At 44.2% G+C, this 19,537-nt stretch overlaps 1 protein-coding gene and 2 long non-coding RNA genes across 4 annotated transcripts in view; 1 reads left to right on the top strand and 2 right to left on the bottom strand.

Annotated features, from left to right (window-relative positions):
- Window positions 1-1,091: 1,091 nt before the first annotated feature.
- Window positions 1,092-19,537, bottom strand: part of si:dkey-112m2.1 (transmembrane protein 132C) — a 399,699-nt gene continuing 381,253 nt past the window's right edge. The window contains exons 11-13 of the mRNA XM_063209808.1: window positions 7,844-8,035; window positions 3,358-3,546; window positions 1,092-2,195 (exon numbers count right to left, since the gene is read on the bottom strand). Coding sequence (XP_063065878.1) covers window positions 1,092-2,195; window positions 3,358-3,546; window positions 7,844-8,035 — 1,485 coding nt within the window. The remainder of the gene's footprint in view (window positions 2,196-3,357; window positions 3,547-7,843; window positions 8,036-19,537) is intronic.
- Window positions 14,990-16,171, top strand: LOC134457838 (uncharacterized). Its single transcript, XR_010036505.1, has 2 exons — window positions 14,990-15,307; window positions 15,770-16,171. It is a non-coding gene; the product is annotated as an uncharacterized LOC134457838 (long non-coding RNA).
- The window catches only part of LOC134457837 (uncharacterized), a 2,800-nt gene continuing 87 nt past the window's right edge, over window positions 16,825-19,537 (bottom strand). Inside the window, exons 1-5 of one of the 2 annotated variants that reach the window (XR_010036504.1) lie at window positions 19,074-19,537; window positions 18,437-18,489; window positions 17,748-17,931; window positions 17,279-17,372; window positions 16,825-16,943 (exon numbers count right to left, since the gene is read on the bottom strand). The exon at window positions 19,074-19,537 is cut by the window's right edge and continues 87 nt beyond it. This is a non-coding gene — a long non-coding RNA (uncharacterized LOC134457837). The other variant, XR_010036503.1, reaches the window with a different exon arrangement.

Raw genomic sequence — 19,537 nt, forward strand, 5'->3', positions numbered from 1 at the left:
ATTCAAAATAGATGTTGTCTGTCTCTATGTTTTGGGAGGGGAGAGGGAGTCTATTTGACATGCAAGGACTGTATGTGTTTGAAGGGCATTGGGATGAAATCAAGAGAGAGAGAGAAAAGAAACAATAATACACCCAAAGAAAAATGTATAAAAATATGTAAAACCTTACAAAATGTGTCATTTGTTATTTATACAAGTCGGATCGAGATCAGAGTTTGTTGCTTATTTACAGCTGAAGGTATTCATAACTTGCCATCATAGAGAATTTATATTTTTATGTACATATATCCAAGCTCAAACACACGTACGTATGCACTCACTCACACATCATTTGACATTCAGGATATCGCTCTAGGAAAGAAAACAAAAAATTAAACCAGTCACATTCTACTTGGCAACTTAAAGAGATAAAAAAACAGATAACACCTAAGCCATGTAAGTTATTTCAAATTAAAGAGTGCCTTTTATAATTAAAACGAAAGAAGGCATGTTATGCTTTTCTAGCCCTGTGGCGTTCATAGTTCGGCATTTCGAATGTGGTCTCCCCCGAAAAAAAACAAAAACACGCCAACCCCCCTTTTTCTCAATCCCTTGCCCTCCCAAGATCAACTCTTTTGACAGTTGCCTTGGTAACAACACTAGATGAATGGTCTGTCTTTATGCATGGGCAGCATCCCCTGTAGCAGTACCAGTCTGACCGCCTTCCGTTGCGCTGCTGTCCTCCTCTCCAGTGAAGGCAATATGTGTGAGCTACACTTTGCTCCAAAAATACAAGGAAAACAGGGAGCTGAGGGGAGAGCTGGAGGACGCTGAGGTTGGGGAGAAGGGGAGTAGCGGGGGGTAATTGTAAAGGAAGGAAGGGGAGAGTATGTGTCATTGAAACTCTACGCTAGGCTTTTTGAAGCCTTCTCGTTCAGCCTCTCCATGTAAGGGGGGGAGGGGGAGGGGGGGTCATTGTTGAAGGAAGGGGAGAAAATATGTAATTGAAACTACGCTAGGCTTTTCGAAGCGTTCTCATTTAGCCTCTCCATGTAATTCCAGTAGCGGGGGGTTTGTCGAAGAAGTGGAGAGAATATGTCATTGAAACTAAACTACGCTAGGCTTTTCGAAGCGTTCTCGTTCAGCCTCTCCATGTAATTCCGGAGCTCCTTGGAGTCCCCGAGCTCGATGTCTGGGCACACCCACTTGATGTTGTCACTGTTCTGGGCCTGGGCCAGCACCAAGGGACTGATGCTGATGCCGCTGCCAGGGCAGCCGTTGTTGTTGTTGGACTTGCTGCTGGAGCTGGAGGAGCTCCCGAAGGTGGTGAACTTGACTCGTTTCCTCTTGGTGGTGGGCGACGAGTGGTGCAGGGCCTCCGCCTTCTGCTCCTTCCCCGGGCAGGCTCCCATCTCGTGGGCCGCGCGGAGGTGGTTGTGAAGGTGGTGGTGGTGGTGGTGGTGGTGTGGCACCTGCCCCTGCGCCCCCTGCTGGCCCTTCTTCTGCATGCCGTTCATCAGCAGCTGACTGCCTTCCTCCAGCCCTAAGCCAGAGTCCAGGATGCTGCCCAGCTCGTCCTGGGTCAGGCACAGGCCGCCGCCGTGGGGGCCCCCTCCTCCCTCCTCCAGGAGCTCCCCTTCTTGCCCCAGCCACACCCAGTCGTGGGCGTGCGCCATGGTCTCGGGGCCCTCCAGGGGCAGCTGCTTGTTGCGGTACTTGAGGGCGTAGGAGATGCAGTTGATGAGGAAGACCAGGATGGCCAGGCAGAAGACACCAAGCAGAGCGTACATGCCGATCTCCAGGTCACTCAGGCTGCGGCGAGCCTGCAGGAAATCATCCTCCGTGCCGCCGCCGCCACCGCGACCGCCACCATCAATGCCAAGGCCACCACCGGCAGGTTCCGGCTGCGTGGGGAACTCGGCAAAGTCTACGGGGACGTTTAGCCCGCCGGCGTCCGCTGACAGGCGCCCGCCGTTCGGTCTGCCCGGCGAGCTGCCCCCCGACTTGCTGCCCGATCCCCGGTTCATGATCCCGGCCTCCATGTCGGAGATGGATCCCCCGTAGTAGGGCGCGTTGGGACGGCCGTACCTCCGGCCGCCGTCCACCCTGTCGTACTCGTCGTCATCGCGGCCGAATCGGACGTGGACGTTACCGACACCTGTGACGAGGGCACTACGCCGCTTGGTCTTGCACTGCTCCGGGTTGAACATCTCCACCTTGATTTTAAAGCACATTGATCAGGTTTTTTTTGTGTCATTGTAAATCACATTGAATTGCATGCGGGTATGAAATGCCCTATACCAGGGGTGGGGAACCTGCTGTATGTCTCGAGGGCTATTTGCCCTCTTATCCAGCCCACAATATCATTTTAATGGGTAACACTTTAGAATAAGGTTCTTCTAATAAGCGTTTGTAGTCACTAGTAAGCAGGTAATAATACCCTTACAAGTGCCCAATAACATGCTTATTAACTTTCTTAACATCTTATAAGCTGCTTATTATGTGTTTATAGTGGTTTATTTTTTTAGTCTTATTATTTAAATCGGTGCACATATCCATCTTGATATGATGACTAATACTAGATATGGAGGCGTCGCAAAAAAACCTGAATTTTCAAGATGGCTGCCATGTGTACCGATTTTCATGCTTTTACTCAAATAAAGTTACTCATCAGATGTTAACAAAGTTAATAAGCATGTTATTGGGCACTTGTAAGGGTTTTAGTACCTGCTAGTGACTATAAACACTCATTAGAAGAACCTTATTCTAAAGCCTTACCATCGTAAGATACATTATCAGGGGACCTAGGGATGATGGGGTCTGTTGTAAATATAAGCCTAAAGTGCAAGGGGAAATACTAGATTGTGTTGATTACAGCCATATTACAGAGGACTTTATAAAACTGGAAGTGGTCCTCGAATGAAAATGGTTCCCCATCCCTGCACTACACAAACAAAATGACATTACATTGCATTACCTTTACCTTTGGGCTGAATGTACGTATGTAAGAGTGAGCTACATATGGTTAATATGTGCAATGATGTGTGTAATGTCTTGTGCATTCTGTACTGATGTATGTATGCTACTGGACACCTTAAATTCCCCTCAGGATTAATAAATGATACTCTTCTCTAGCCTGATTATCATTGACTTTCAAATCTCTTCGAGACTTGGTCTGACCAAGAGCATAACAATTAACATTTCCCAAATGGCTTGGTTGGCCCACCTCCCTTAGATTGCTACTGGTTATTTGCTTCACAACGAAATGGGAGGAGTTCCCGATATTTCTGGAGCCCAGAAACGATATTTATATTGATCCTGCCCTGACTAGACTAGGAGTGCACGGCCTGGCTACCTCTACTCCACTCTCTACTCTACCTTGATGAGCTGTCCCTGGCCCTCGCCCTTGGTGACGATCATGGGCCACTTCCACATGGGGTCCTGCCGCACGGCCACTACCCGCTCGTTCAGGGAAGTGGCGCTCAGCACGAACAGGCTGGGGTCGTAGAGGTCGAGCGGGGTCATGGAGCCATCGCTGAACTGCAGCCAGGCACTGATCAGGGCCTCCTGCAAAGAGAAGGATGGAGAGAGAGAGAGAGAGAGAGAGAGAGAGAGAGAGAGAGAGAGAGAAGACAGAAGAGGATAAGGTTTAAAAAAGGAAACGTAGTAAAAGAAGAAAAACGGTAAATAAAGACGAGAAAAACAATCAAAAATAGGCACAAATAATAATGACAACAATAATTCACACACACACACGACAAAGCCAATGAATCCATTATATCCTAAACTTTGCGCTTCAAAAAAAAAAACTTCAAACGCTGGCTGTTAATGAATAATAAGAGATTGGGAGGGAAACATCAGATGTGAACATGCGGCTAAAAATACGGCCCTCACAACACAACCGCTAGATCTCTGGAGGACCAGGAGTAGCAGGAGGGCTGTTTCCTCCCACGCTTCAAAGGGACAGCAAAGCAAACAAGAGCCGCCGTCGCCATCGCCGCCACGCGCTTTAAAGAGCCTGTGATCAGCAGGACGTTTGGCCAATCTTTCATGACGATGATGATCAGACAGACCCCTGCCATTGTGTAAAGGCGACACAATCAAAAACTGTTTTCTTTTTTTTGTTCTTCTCTCCCATCACTGTTGTTATTTTCTCTGAAATATTTCCCAAACATTTTATATATATATATAACACTATCAGGGGATTCTTCAGTGACCAAAATAAAAATGTAGAAATGAAACGCTCAAGTTTATATTATCTGATAAACGACAGAAAGAACTCCCACAAGATCTCATCAAAAAGATGAGCAGTGTAGTGTGTGTGTGTGTGTGTGGGGGGGGTGTGGGGGGGGGGGGGGGTGTGGGGCGGGGGGCTCTCTGTTTGCAGTTGGGGGTCTGTGTGTTTGCTTTCTGATCATGGTGATTACGACTCAGTATTTATTGCTCAGCATGACCAGGGCATCACTGAATCTACCCCCAATAGCCCTCAACCCACCCACTCCCCCTGCCTCCATGCCAAAGAGCTGACCCCTACTACACCCCCCACTAAGGTGACGAGACAAGAGGTATGTGCCAGCCATGCTAACACCCAGGGTTGGACTGGTACAAAAATAGGGCCGGTGCACTTTTGGCTTAAAGGGGCCCCTCATATTTAGCAGCGCTGATTTTTATTTTATTGTTAAACATTTCTGAAAATAGAGACCAATAAGGGTGCTGGGCCCACCAGGAAATTACCCTTATGCCAGATGGCCAGTCCAGCCCAGCTAACACCTGGAAATGGTGCACAGAACGACATGTCCCCCTAGACTGTCTGCTGTTGTCCGCTCCGCGCTGACTGCATTTTAAAAGGACTGAGGCAGAGCCCCTGCTATTATGAAAGGGATGACAAAAATCAACAGTGGCCCACCTCTCCTGCCCTACCACTCTCATTATTTCACAGTTTTTTTCACCCCAGTTCAGCACTACCATAGCCCATTGCAGGGCGCCGGCAAGCCCCTGCCAAGTTGCAGTTTTGCTTTTAGCAAAATGGATGATTTTCGTGTCTTTTGGTTTTCGAACTATTAAACGATACTTAATACCCGTGTCAGTGGTCCAAATCACGTAATGAACAATTATTATGTTTGATAGCGTGGTCAGATCATTGCCCATTTGAACACATGGAATATGAAACAATGCAGTATTACCATAAAGCATACTGTATGTGGGTGGGTGCTGAAGCAGTGCTTCTGTAGGCAGATGATAAAGGCATTGAAGGAAAGACATTCAGCAGCCACCAGGTAAATCAACGATACTATACTGCCGTACAAAGACAGAGTGCAGTAACTAGATATTTTGTCAAAATTGAGATAACACTGAAAATGGTCTTCCTAACACCTCCTTTCACTTGTGACAAAGCCTTATGCTCCAAATGTGTCCCGTTTTAGAGATGTTGCTATGCCGACATTGCAGTGACTAAAATATTCAAGCTCATATCAAGGCATTGAAGGCCTTAATCTCAGTTTCGATGTTGGCGATAGTTACTGCATTTTGCCTTTGTAGGGCAGAATACTCTACAGTTGAGAAAAGGCATTGGCTTTGGTGTAAGGATTATGGAGAATGTACAGCTAACTTAGTGAGTGATGTATTCAATTGTTACATTCTTCGACACACTTCAGATTGGCAACCTGCAGCTTGCCATCTAGGCGTGTGGTTCTTACAGCTCAAACAACTAATCACATCAGGGATGTGGACTATGTACGTACTCTCCCGTTGTGAGGTAAAAAAAAAATATTGATTGAAAATGATTCCTTTCTTGTCTGACCTCCTTTTCTCTCTTTCTGGCCTGTCCTTAAATTGATTTCTTGTGGGCATGAATTGATATTCGGCAGTGCCCTTGATGACTTTTTGGAGTGGCACACAAAGCTCCTATGGAAGATTTTGTGCAACACATTTTGATGGGATATGGTGTTGTGTTCCATAACAAAATCTGTATCTGTTTTGTTATCTTACCAAGTTGTAACTGACTACGCCAGAGTTCAATATTGTTACACTACTGAGCATTATGCTCAATTTATCCTTATTTTGAGTAACACTTTCCCACTTATGTGTCTGCTACTTTGAGCCTGATAACCACATCACTACATACTGTGAAACCTATGTAGTTGACATGAGATAAAAGGTGTAATGAGAGCAAAGTACAAGCATCTGTATACATGGGTCCTAAATTGTTGTTTTCTCCTGGCTGCGAAACAGCTGCGCACAACTAAATCTATGATTGTTGGAAACCACTGTCAGTCAAAAAAATAGCTCACATGGTTGGCTGCCAGTGTCTTGCCCCTCCTCACAACATCGTGTTTATAAACACGGTGAACCCGTGTATAGTGGACATGTATGTATGTGTGATGGAGTGGCCATCACTAGGGTTGTGGGTGTGTTCTGACTAACATGCCATGGAGCCTGGCTCTTTGGTGTAGCGGTCAGAGCCCCAGTTTACTACCCCAGAAGGTCTGGGTTTGAGTCCCGGCTGGGCAACTCTACTCCCCTTCGCTACAAATGGTGTCAGAAGTGGGATGGTACCGTGAGGCCATCGGAAGCGTACCCATTGTGTGTGAGCCGTAATTCCATGTGAGGGACCCCCAGGATTGGTGACCCCAGTGATGGGTGAAACATTGATGATGGGCCACACTGGATGGGAGAAGCATGATGGGCAGTTGCGTGAGGGACACCTTGAGTGTGTGAAGTGCACAGGTGCGCTTCCGGAAGGCAGTGTGATGGAGTGACCATCACTAGGGTTGTGGGTGTGTTCTGACTTGCCATGGAGCCTGGCTCTTTGGTGTAGCGGTCAGAGCCCCAGTTTACTACCCCAGAAGGTCTAGATTCGAGTCCCGGCTGGGCAACTCTACTCCCCTTCGCTACAGTATGTATGTATGTATATCATTCTTGGTTTTATAGCATGCCTAAAACCGTCGGGGCAGTCATATACACACACGAGACACAAATGTAGTCAGCATGAGATGAATGTGTGGTATAGTATAGTGTCAGCACCTGTTTGGGTGTCTGCATGAGCTCCTGTGTGGTGGCGGTGGTCACAATAATAGCCCTAGAGGTATATAATATACCATTCTAGGCTATGATATACCATTGTAGGCTTTCATGGCATGCACAAATCCTTATTTTACCATTATTTTGCCATTTGAGTTCCCCTTGTTGGGCCACTGAGATGGACAGTCGTGTACACACGACACACCAGAAATGTAGTCAGCATGAGGTGAATGTGTGGTATAGTGTTGTGTAAGCGCCTGTTTGAGTGTCTGCATGAGCACCTGTGTGGTGGCCACGATAATAGCCATACAGGTAATATACAATTCTAGGCTGCAATATACTATCTACAGTAGTACAGTGTGCGCACCTGTTTGGGCATCTGCATGAGCTCTTGTGTGGTGATAATGGCCCTACAGGTATATAATATACCATTCTAGGTTATAATACACCATCTACAATAGTAAGTCTGCATGAGCTCCTGTGTGGTGGTGGTGGATACTATAATAGCCCTATAGGTATAGGCTATAGGCTATAATATACCACCAGGTATAGGCTATAATATACCATATTATAGAAAGGTGTGTGCACCTGTTTGGGTGTCTGCATGAGCTCCTGTGTGGTGGCGGTGGCCATTATAATAGCCCTACAGGTATAGGCTATAGGCTTTAATATACCACCAGGTATAGGCTATAATATACCATCTACAGTAGTAAGGTGTGTGCACCTGTTTGGGTGTCTGCATGAGCTCCTGTGTGGTGGCGGTGGCCATTATAATAGCCCTACAGGTATATAATATACCATTCTAGGCTATAATATACCATCTACAGTAGTAAGGTGTACACACCTGTTTAGGTGTCTGCATGAGCTCCTGTGTGGTGGCGGTGGCCACGATGGCCCTGTTGCTGCCCGGGCTGAGCTGCAGGTTGAGGGACAGGCCAGACACCAGCTGCACCCCCAGCTCCGTGATGGACACCTTGTCATCCAGGACCCGCACCATCCTCTCCGCCAGCACCGAGTCCGACAGCGGAGACATCACCTACATGGGGAGAAACACACAGAAACGTGTGAGGTGTTTGCGGTGCACATCCCAAAGAGCAATTGCCATGGGTTCAGGATATCAAAGAACACACAAGAAAAAGAGAGAAAAAACATCCGCACACCACAAAAGCTGGTGACACTAACGAAGACCTTGCAGGTCAAAACGTTGGGCCAGTTTTTCATTAAATCATGACAAGGGAGCTTTTGTGGTGTGCGTATATGTTTTCCTTTTTCGAGAAATACACAGACACACACAGCGAAGTAGATATGTTGTGTACAGTGACGGTCACATAATGAGTTGCACCCGGTGCGAGACTTCTCTTCACAGACTTTAGTGATCTTTTCAGCCCCCCGAATTCCACCTGCAGTAAAAGCTTTTTCCTTTGCCCATCACAGTCTTCTTCGCCTCTCAATAGCCATTTTTAGATATGGCATTTCCTTAGGTAAAAGGGCAGCGTTCACAAGGCTCTTCACTGGTGTTAAGGCTGGAGTGGGGGGGCTTCACTGGGGGTTCAGACATGTACTCTGAGGGTGATGTTATTTCATGTAGAGTAGGGTATCATTTATTAATCCCCAGGGGAAATTAAGCTGTCCAGTAGCATACATGCATAAACACACAAGACATTACACACATCATTAGACATATATTAACCATATATAGCTCACTCTTACATACACTCAGCCCAAGGTAGATCTCACTTTCTCTCTCTCTCTCTCTCTCTCTCTCTCACTCTCACACACACACACACACACACACACACACACACACACACACACACACACACACACACACACACACACACACACACACACACACAACACACACACACACCACACACACACACACACACACACACACACACACACACACACACACACACACACACACACACACACACACACACACACACACACACACACACACACACACACACACACACACACAGCTGATAGCTGCAGCTGTGCATGCATTGTCTGAAGTATGAAATGTCTTCAAGCTCCGGACAGAAGTTAATGATCATATCATTAAATATACTATGTTGTGTGTTTCGCTTTGTATGGTTACTTTACTGTAAACTAAGCTAGCTGCGGTGGACAAGTTGCATTATATTTTGATTACAACATTCTTATTAGAGTGCAGTATTACCAACTCTCGAGTGGCAGCACCACACACACCAGCACATGTACAACAGAATCGGCTTTACTTCCCATCCCACATGAAAAGAGGGACAGTGACAGGTTGTCTGATACTCAATTGATACTGACATTCAGTCAACTGAACTGATTATCTTGCAGCTGCTAACTATCACTGTTGTCAGCAGCGGAATGAAAACGATAATTATTGGCTGCATTTTTTTTGTGTGTGCATTGAAGTTGATTTGTTTTGCATAAACAATGTGGTGTCTATCCCACTTTCCAACATCATTAATGCACACTAAGTATCTACTTCTGCCTTGAAATGTTACTGAGTTCAACTTTGAGATATGTTCTTTCAGAGCCATAAAAATATCTGACATTAATATTAAACGTCTTTGACAATTACACACCCTGCCAATCCAAAGCGCATTTTAGACAGATGTATACAGCTGACTGGTGCTATCTGACATCCCCAGACATACGAACATACATTATATACAAAGATGGCATATGGAGATCCTCAATATGGCAGTAAATCAGTAGAACAACACTGCAATGGTCTGAGACAACAAACCACAAACCTTTTCATTCATCCAATTGAATGGAATTAAAATCAGATAAAAAAAACAAGTCAGGTAAAAGGTTGTGGATCATGCTGCAGAATGCAAATGACCATTTTCCTTCTGCACAGCCAGACCTTGAGTGCATTCCAATATGCACACTCCCATCCTCCACTTGTGCTTGTGGCCTCGCCCCGCCTCCTTGGAGAAAACAATTAATTTTCCCAGCTGTCAGCCTTGCCACAACATATTGTGGGGGACTGTTTTTCATTCACTATCTCAATTGCAAATGAGAAAATTACATTGGAATTGTACTTTTGCAAAGATATTGAATTAATTTTCTGTTGTCAGTGACATCATCAAAGTGAGCAAGTGAGGATGAAAGTCCGCATATTGGAATTCACCCTTCCATGCTGGAGAACACAGGGAAAGCCACTGTATTGAACCAGATTGCAGGCTCTGCCCATCTAGGTCAATAAAAGTAGAATTCCGCCATGGCCATATTGCCACGGTTACCGTCATAATGACCTGTCAGGTGCAATTTGGGGCTAATGTTAAGCGGTGGGGCTCCCGTAAATGGTCATCAGTGCATGGAGGCTGAGCACCGCAGGCACCCAGGCCACATGCTGGGCCAGATTAAGATGGCCCGGGGCCCTTAGGCTACAGGTTGCTGTGGGGCCCCCCTTGAAGGCAAATTTCGCGACAAATTTACATAGAAAGTGCCATGAGTATGAGCTAAGACGTAATGGTAGACATGTCTACCAGCTGTACTCAACATGACGGATGGATTCTTCAGTATTGCATTGTGTCACAATTCTGCAATTTGGTCACGTTGGGCCAGTCAGGAACCCCCTGGCAGGTGGGGGGGCCCTAGGCTCTGGCCCTGGCGACATGTGCTTTATATCATCTGGAGGCAGTAATCACTCCATGGTCAACATCAGCACGCCAGCTTGGGCTATGAAATACACTTTTTTTGTCTCAATGATCACCTGACTACAAATTGAAATCGAAGATGGGTTTGTGAGTAGTGATTCCTGTTCTTCTTATCTTTTCATTTTTTTGTAGTTCATTGTAAAATTATACAACTAGCATACATAATACTAACAAAACAGTTTAAGAGCGAACATGCAGTTTATTTCATTGCCTTTGCCAAAATGTGCACACTGGATTAAATGTCAAATGTTTGTGACATGTTTGTCATAGAATGAATCATTCGGAATTAAAGCCATCATGGAAACTAAGTCATTATGCAACATTTTGGCTGAACTCAACAGCAGAGCATCTGTAGAGGTCTTGTGGATGTTTGACAAGAACATGATCTCAAGAACAGTGTGCTACAATGTACTGTAGGCACAGCATATATGCACCACATTCCAATTCTATTTGTATTGGTAGAGCTTCAGCAAATGACATGCCAAACTCTAATGTGAACTTAGCCGAGCAATTAATTCGCTAATTAGTCTGCAAACACACACACACGCACGCACGCACGCAAGCACCCCCCACCCCATACACACACACACACACACACACACACACACACACACACACACACACACACACACACACACACACACACACACACACACACACACACACACACACACACACACACACACACACACACACACACAGCTGCTGCTGTTTGTGAACTAATGGTGGGTTTGGAATATTAACTTAGCCATCATAGAGCTGCATGGCAGCCATGGGGAGACCCGAGCTGGAATCAATGTGGAAAAGATTTTTGATTTGGTGCAAGAGAAGACAGTAGAAGTTCCCGTCCAGAACAGAAGACCCCATTTGTTTGTTTGTGTGTGTGTGTGTGTGTGTGTGTGTGTGTGTGTGTGTGTGTGTGTGTGTGTGTGTGTGTGTGTGTGTGTGTGTGTGTGTGTGTGTGTGTGTGTGAGAGAGTGTGTGTGTGTGTGTGTATGCGCGTGTGTATGCGCGCATCCATGCATACAGTTTGTGAGTGCATGTGTGTGTTTGTGTGGATGCAGCATTTGGGTGTGTGTTTATCTGTGTGTCTTTGTGTGTGCATGCACTGTATGTGGTGGGAGAGGGGTTGATTTGTCTTCATGTCAATTTCAGCCTTTTACCTGACTCGTTTTTTATCTGATTTTAATTTCATTCAATTGGGCGAATGTTAAGACCCTGGGTTTGTGGTTAGTGGTCTCAGACCATTGCGCTCCCCAGTGAAAAGCAATCTACCTTAGCTATCAAACTTCATGAAACTTCAAATAAAACCCCTAACGGCATTGTCAATATTATCCTCCGTGTTAGACCCGGAACCAGTGTTGCCAGATTGGGTGGTTACCCGCCCAATTGGGCTGCTTGGGATGCCTGTCAGCGGGTAAAATATTGAAAAATTGGCCATTTGGCGTTTTTTTCTGCTGTTTTACGCCCATAAAAATCAATACAATTTGTTGAATTTGGGCGGAATTTAGTACCTCCGGTCCGGGCAGTTTTTGAGCACGTTTTGGGCGGGATTTGATCAGACACATCTGGCCGGGAACATGCTTACTGCAGGATATTATTATATATGCAGGATATTATTATATGCGTGCATGAGCACATTTCGTGCGCAAACTCTTGGACATGTGTGTTTTATGTCAATTTTGTGTGCGGGAAAACACCTGGCACAAGGATACACACACAGACGCATTTGTGCGATGCAACATTGACAAAACTGCGAGGGTAGAGCTTCCAAGCTTCCATGTAGAGTCAAACAATGGAGGAAAACATTTATGAGAGCCCCGTTGGCTATCTGCCCCCTAGATGATAAATCCAGTATCATACAAAGTGGCTCGGTAGTCCTGAAGCATGTACTGTGCACTTGGTTGCCTGCGTAATGTAAGGCATACAGCAAGCATGTTCCGGGCCTTTCTTGTGCATGTCGGTGTATCTTCATGCATGTGTGTGTGCTTGTGTATGTGCGCGAGCACACATACGTATGGTTGTGTCTCCGTGTGTGTTCTTGAGCATGTGTATGTTCATGTGTGTCTCCATGTGTCTACGATTGTGTCTGTGTGTGTGTGTATGTGTCTGTGTGCATGCCTTTGTGTGTCTGTGTGCAATGCTCTTGTGTGTTTGTGTGTGTATGGATTATATGAGTCGTCTCCAGTGTCTTACTGTGTGTGACAATTCCTTGGGAAGTACATGTACTTCATCAGCTTGCGTAGCTGCATGTCCAACATCCACTGTTCCATTCTGCTGTGATAGGAACATGCATAATGTCAGATCAATGTGCAAGCATGTCCCCGCCTGACTTGTGCACGTCTGTGTATCCTTCTGCGTATGTGTGTGTGTGTGTGTGTGTGTGTGTGTGTGTATGTGTTTGTCACGTGTGTGTCATTCTGCTGTGATAGGAACATGCATAATGCCAGATCAATGTACTGAACGGAGGGAGTCCCAAGACAGAGATTAGGGATGCTTCAATAGCTGCTAATGGGGAAAGATTGTTCTTGGCTATCGATGCTTCTTAGAGTGTATCTTATACTGTACGTGAATAAACGTCAGCGTCACACACTAAATCTATAACTACTGATGACAATATCGACTAGGAAAACTATGACTATATACAGTGCGTCTTCTGTAGATGAAAGGTCTGTAGATACATAACCTTTAAATCAAAGGGCAAATGAAAACAAAGCTGTTCCACTCTTTGGGGCAGTTCTAATTTCAACAGACAGTTAGTTCCTAGCCCGGTTCTCATAGACGGAGTAGGATACACAAACTACCATCTGGAAGCGCTGCCATAAACATGCTCTTCTCGAGTCAGAATATACGTAAATGGTGCATTTACCGCAACTCACCACCAATAAATTCGTTTTCTGAGAGTCTGAGCGTTTCTTAAGAGTCAATATAGTCTATAACCTGTCCTGTGACTCAACACAATCTCTATTCATTGTTTGTTGGAAAACCTCAACTACATCATACTAACTATGCAAAGGCACTGCAAGTGATACTTGGTCATTACTATTTTGGCAACAACAGGCTGATAACATGGACAGCAAAAATGGGTTTTTACCCAGAAGCAACAAAGTTTGCCCTGATGAAGATCCATTAAAATAAAGGATTTTAAACTTTTTTCACTCAGATCAGTCTGCCTCGGTTTCCTGGTGAACCAGAAGCTATGTGTTGACGCCCAGGGCGGGGGCTGGGCTGGTTCACCAGGATACTGCCTCGGATCATTCAGACTACCACTTTCAACAAGGAATCTTCTATTTGGACCTTCACATTTTTGGAGATAGTCACAAGCCAAAATACTAGCTTTTTACCTTCGCCAGAAGGTCATGTTTTGCCCGCCGTGTATTTTTATTTATTTATTTATTTGTGAATATGTCTGTTTGTACTTCGTATAACTCAGTCAGAACTGAGCCGATTTTTATGAAATTTGGTGGGATGATTGGTCATGACCCAAGGAACAATCGATTAGTTTTTGGGAGTGATTGGGTCAAAGGTCAAAGGTCAAGGTCGAAATGTTTGTTTGTACTTCGTATAACTCAGACAGAACTGAGCCGATTTTTATGAAATTTTGTGGGATGATTGGTCATGACCCGAGGAACAATCGATTAGTTTTTGGGAGTGATTGGGTCAAAGGTCAAAGGTCAAAGGTCAAGGTCGAGGTCACGAAAAGGTCAAAAACGTAAATAGAGACGATTTTTATGAAATTTAGTGGGATGATTGGTCATGACCCAAGGAACAATCGATTAGTTTTTGGGAGTGATTGGGTCAAAGGTCAAAGGTCAAGGTCGAGGTCACGAAAAGGTCAAAAACGTAAATAGAGCCGATTTTTATGAAATTTAGTGGGATGATTGGTCATGACCCAAGGAACAATCGATTACTTTTTGGGAGTGATTGGGTCAAAGGTCAAAGGTCAAGGTCACGAAAAGGTCAAAAACGTAAATTAAGCCGATTTTTATGAAATTTTGTGGGATGATTGGTCATGACCCAAGGAACAATAGACTACTTTTTGGGAGTGATTGGGTCAAAGGTCAAGGTCACGAAAAGGTCAAAAACATAAATTGAGCCGATTTTTATGACATTTAGTGGGATGATTGGTCATGACCCAAGGAACAATCGATTACTTTTTGGTAGTGATTGGGTCAAAGGTCAAGGTCAAGGTCACGAAAAGGTCAAAAACGTAAATTGAGCCGATTTTTATGAAATTTAGTGGGATGATTGGTCATGACCCAAGAAACAATCGATTACTTTTTGGGAGTGATTGGGTCAAAGGTCAAGGTCACTGACGTGTATAGTATAACTGGACTGCGGAGTTCGATAGAACTCCATTCAACGGTTTTGAAGCAACCGCGGCTGATTTACTTCCGCCCCAAAAATGCGGAAATATAATAATCACCTTGACAACGTTGAGCTACATTGCTGATAGGTCGACATCGCCGGCCAATCCACAAACAGACACTTCAAGACATGTCCCGCCCCTCCCACCCGAATATGACATGGCGTCCCCAGCAGAATTATTGAACCCACTTTTCAGCTGTGGAACTTGTCGACACAGAAACCCTTGATTGTCATAAAAACAGCAACACAAGTTCAAATGGAACTGGTGATCGGTAAGTATGGCAAATATACCATGCTATTAATAAAATGATACTTTGGGTTAACGAAACCTTGAAGAGCTTGTTATGATGACCATAATAATTTTAGCTTAGCATCTAACGTGAGCCAGCCGAGTGGCGGACCTAGCTTACTATAAGTTACTTCACCACGTTGTAATGTAGCCGCAATTAAAGATAAATGGGAAGTTAGGCTACAAACAGAGCTGTACACAGAACATGCAGATGTGTCTTTGGGGTCGGCGTACCGTTTGGCAAAACATAATCCATGTCAGCAATACTCAGTATCAACATTGCTTTTGTTTGAGAGCTCAGAATGCTCCAATTTTCATGTTGTACATCTGCGTAAAATATTGTTTGGTTTGTGTCTGCCACACCAAGTTAATCCTCTACGGACATTTGTAAATAACTTTGAATGTTTGGGCATCAAATGACATGCAAAACCTTTCCGTTTGACAGACAAACCATGGACAGAGATACTGCAAAAAATCTCTGCCATGGACGCTGAAGAAAGGCTCCTCGACGCCAAGCTGTCATCCGGAAGATTGAAGATGAAGATTGCCGTGTCGAGCAGTCATCATGACCATTTTTTTGCTGATCCCCCCCAGTTTTTGAAAAGATTCAGAATACAAAATCACTCTTAGAAGTAGACGGTATGGTAAACAAACCAAAGTTAACACCTTTCAGTTAGTAAAACATAGCTGGCCTACAGTAGGCTATGACTAAACATCTGGGTGTTTTGTATGCTTGACATAAAGATTAAAATGAAATATTCACCCTTATGTTCAGCTTTTTAAACTTGCAAATCATGGAGTGGACATTCTTCCCCAAGCTTGTAACAAATGCATTACTTCAATCACACAGTGTCTCCCAACTTCTTTTTTGTCTCATGTACCCCCTAAGCATTTTTGTCATACCATGAGTACCCCCTCCCTCATGCTCTAGTCTACTGTATATCTTCCTCTATCCCAGTGGTTCCCAACCTTTTTCTTCAGGGACCCATATTTTTACCATTGTAAGCTTTGGTGACCCAATCATGCCAGCGCCCACGCGAGAGGGAGTCCCAGGCGAGAGGGAGTCATGCGGAAACTCATTAGAAAATTCCTCAATTTGTCTTCAGTCAAATATAGAATGACTGTTTAATGTGTCGCTTACATTTTGTTGCCTCTATGCATATATCAGTTTAAAAGCTTTACTTTGTCATATATTCAACATGGGCTATATGGTATTAAAACGAAACCCCTTAAAATCAAGAGGGCTTCGCGACCCACTGTGGATCTTTGGCGACCCATAAGTTGGGTCCCGACCCATAGGTTAGGAACCACTGCTCTATCCCAATATGATTATGCTCCATACATTTCTTTTTATTGATACCTGCCAATGCATGTACCACCTGCATTGTGTTCACGTACCCCTAGTGGTACATGTACCCCTGGTTGGGAAACACAGATCTAAACAGTTGTTACAATAGTGTGTTAACCAATATTACAAATTAAACAAAATGTGCGGGCTGCTGTATATAAGCATTTATTAACTGTGTTTCATAATTGCAATGGTTTTTGAAGCTGGTTCTGCATATCGGATCCTCTGTGGTGGTAGGATGCAGGCAGTAGCGTACTGTGCACATCTTCAGCTGTAACGATAAATACAAATCTATTTTTAAAAAATGATTAATGTAACATTAACATAATTGAAGCATATCACTGGTATATATAGAGTAACTATAACATTTCAGTGTCTACAAATGTCTACATTTGTTTAAAAAGGAAAAACCCATGAACATCCTTCTCAAAAAAGTTTTGGGTGCAGGACTAACAAAGTCAAATGACAACTGAAAATTAAGTCTGCTCACCAAGCTCCTGTTTTACTTATTTAATGTGATGAGCTTGAAGTGCAGACTTCATTTTCAGTTTTCAAATGTCTTTATTGTCCCATTACATCTGCAGAAATATGGGGGTGTACACTCACTTGTGTAATACACTATAGATGTAGAGAGACGTTGTCCAAGTCCTTGGTCATGTGATACCTGCTGCAGTGTACTCCACGTCTTCAGACCACTCCGCTGTAAATAAAATAATGGCATAGTGTGTGATGAGAATACGTCACCGTTTGATACACCAACAACTTAGGTTCATGGGAAGAAAACACAATAGATAAGGAGATGGGCTGCTCATGTTTCAAAGCATGCTGCCTAATCAGTGAAAATCATGGGGTGGTAGTTTCATGGTGTGGGCATGCATATCTGTCAATAGAATTGGTACCCTTGTAATTATTGAAGATAGTGGCTACTGACAAAATGCTAAGAGTTTACTACGCTTGATGTATACTTTTATCCAGTCCAATTACTTTTTGTCCCTTCAAATTGGGAGGCACATGTAAAAATAAGTGATAAGCTTTGGATGAAAGCATTGGCTGAGTGTAGTGTAATGTTACATACCGGGTACTATATAGTATCATAGATGGCAGCAGGCTGGTCGGGTCCTCAGTTGTGCACTGGCAACAGTGGCTGGTCCTTGTCCGTGTCTCTATGGGGCCTCTTCTCAGGTCGGAGTGACAATCCTTGATGATGTTGACTATGGTGAGACCTGCTGGCGTGTAGCCTACTGTACATTTTCAGACATCTGTAAAGAAAATGATGACAAACGAAGGGTGATGAGAACAACATATATTTCATTACTCACAAGCAGGTAATTGGAGTGCTTCTGGGTCTTCACCTTTTTTCCTTGGTGCTCATCAGTGTAGAGGCTCTCAAACTTGGTCCAGGAAGACAGATGCTGAGGCACTCAAGGTTGCAATTCTTTTAAAAAAAACTTTTTTATTTGGCTACAATGCCTACGTGTTTCGGCCCTTATGGCCTTCTTCAGGGCGTATCAAGGATACAAGCTTGATACGCCCTGAAGAAGGCCATAAGGGCCGAAACGCGTAGGCATTGTAGCCAAATAAAAAAGTAAAAAAATTGCAACCTTGAGTGCCTCAGCATCTGTCTTCCTGGACTATATTTCATTACTATTTTATTACTAATATATAAACACATGCAGAGTAAGCAGATGATGGTGTTAGCTTTACATTGGAAGGTCTCTGGTCTTAACTCAGGAGCATACTTTAAGGATTTGAAACTTTACTTACCTGACAGTGAGTCCTGGCTCTGTTTTCCAGGTGAAGTGTGGTTTGTTGTTTGCCTACAGAATGAAACCATGTCACATGAGGATGGGGAAATGTTTACTACACAATGCACTCGTCAGTAGGCCTACAATTAAACATTAATGACACAATTTGCATTACACTATGCACTCGTCACTCAGTACAGTCAACATTAATGACGCAATTTGCATACTGAAAACGAACGTACCAATGACCATCATTTCATCACCAACTAGCAATTTGGCAACACAGAAACAAACAATATTTAACAGTTGACGGAGGAACACAGCTAGACTACGTTGCTTTTCCGATGTGGCCACTGGCCAGCATAGTGCCAGAATGGTAGTGAAATGTTTACTCATCTTGATGTAAGGACTTGGCTACGGTACGGAAGGAGGGAATTACACCTGACGCACGCCAAACAGACACATTTTGCTTTCAAAAGCAATGGCATTCAAATTATAATTAAGTTACTTGTCAAGCCGACAGATCATCAAACACTGAAAGATCAGCATGCTGTCTTGGGCTAATAACAAGCTAGCATTGTCGTACGTGTTTGTTTAACAAAGCTCAGTCATTTTGGTCAATCAGCCACGTATATACATGTTTTTATTTTACTTACCAAAACTGCAGAGGTCCTTACAGAGTACGGAGAAGTACATCCAAAAGTACAACAACGCATATTTGTGGGGAAAGTGTACCAAAATTAAATAACCCATCGCAGTAATGAAGCTGTTGAAAGCAGAGCTGGTTGAAAGTAATGCAGCAGGGAGGGAGGGGGCTTCCCCTGGAGACGCCGCGAGACTCGCCCTTCTCATTGACAACGGCCTGCCTGTCAATCAAAACAATAATTCTAAAGAATGGCAACTGCCAATCAACCCAAATAGCCATGCTCATTGGTCATTTAAACTATTTTAATAGCTTTCTTAAATAAAGGGTCAGCCCGAAAAAAATATCTGGGTTGTTTGGGAGGGAGGGGAGACTACCGTTTTAACGAAACAGGGCCGACTCGGCAAGAATTGCCTAGGAACTATATGGCTTCAAGTCCACCATTGAGAATAATGGGAAAAGGCGCTCTACTTCCTT

The sequence above is a fragment of the Engraulis encrasicolus genome, chromosome 11, assembly GCF_034702125.1.
Source record: "Engraulis encrasicolus isolate BLACKSEA-1 chromosome 11, IST_EnEncr_1.0, whole genome shotgun sequence".
In the NCBI taxonomy this organism is placed as follows: Eukaryota; Metazoa; Chordata; class Actinopteri; order Clupeiformes; family Engraulidae; genus Engraulis; species Engraulis encrasicolus.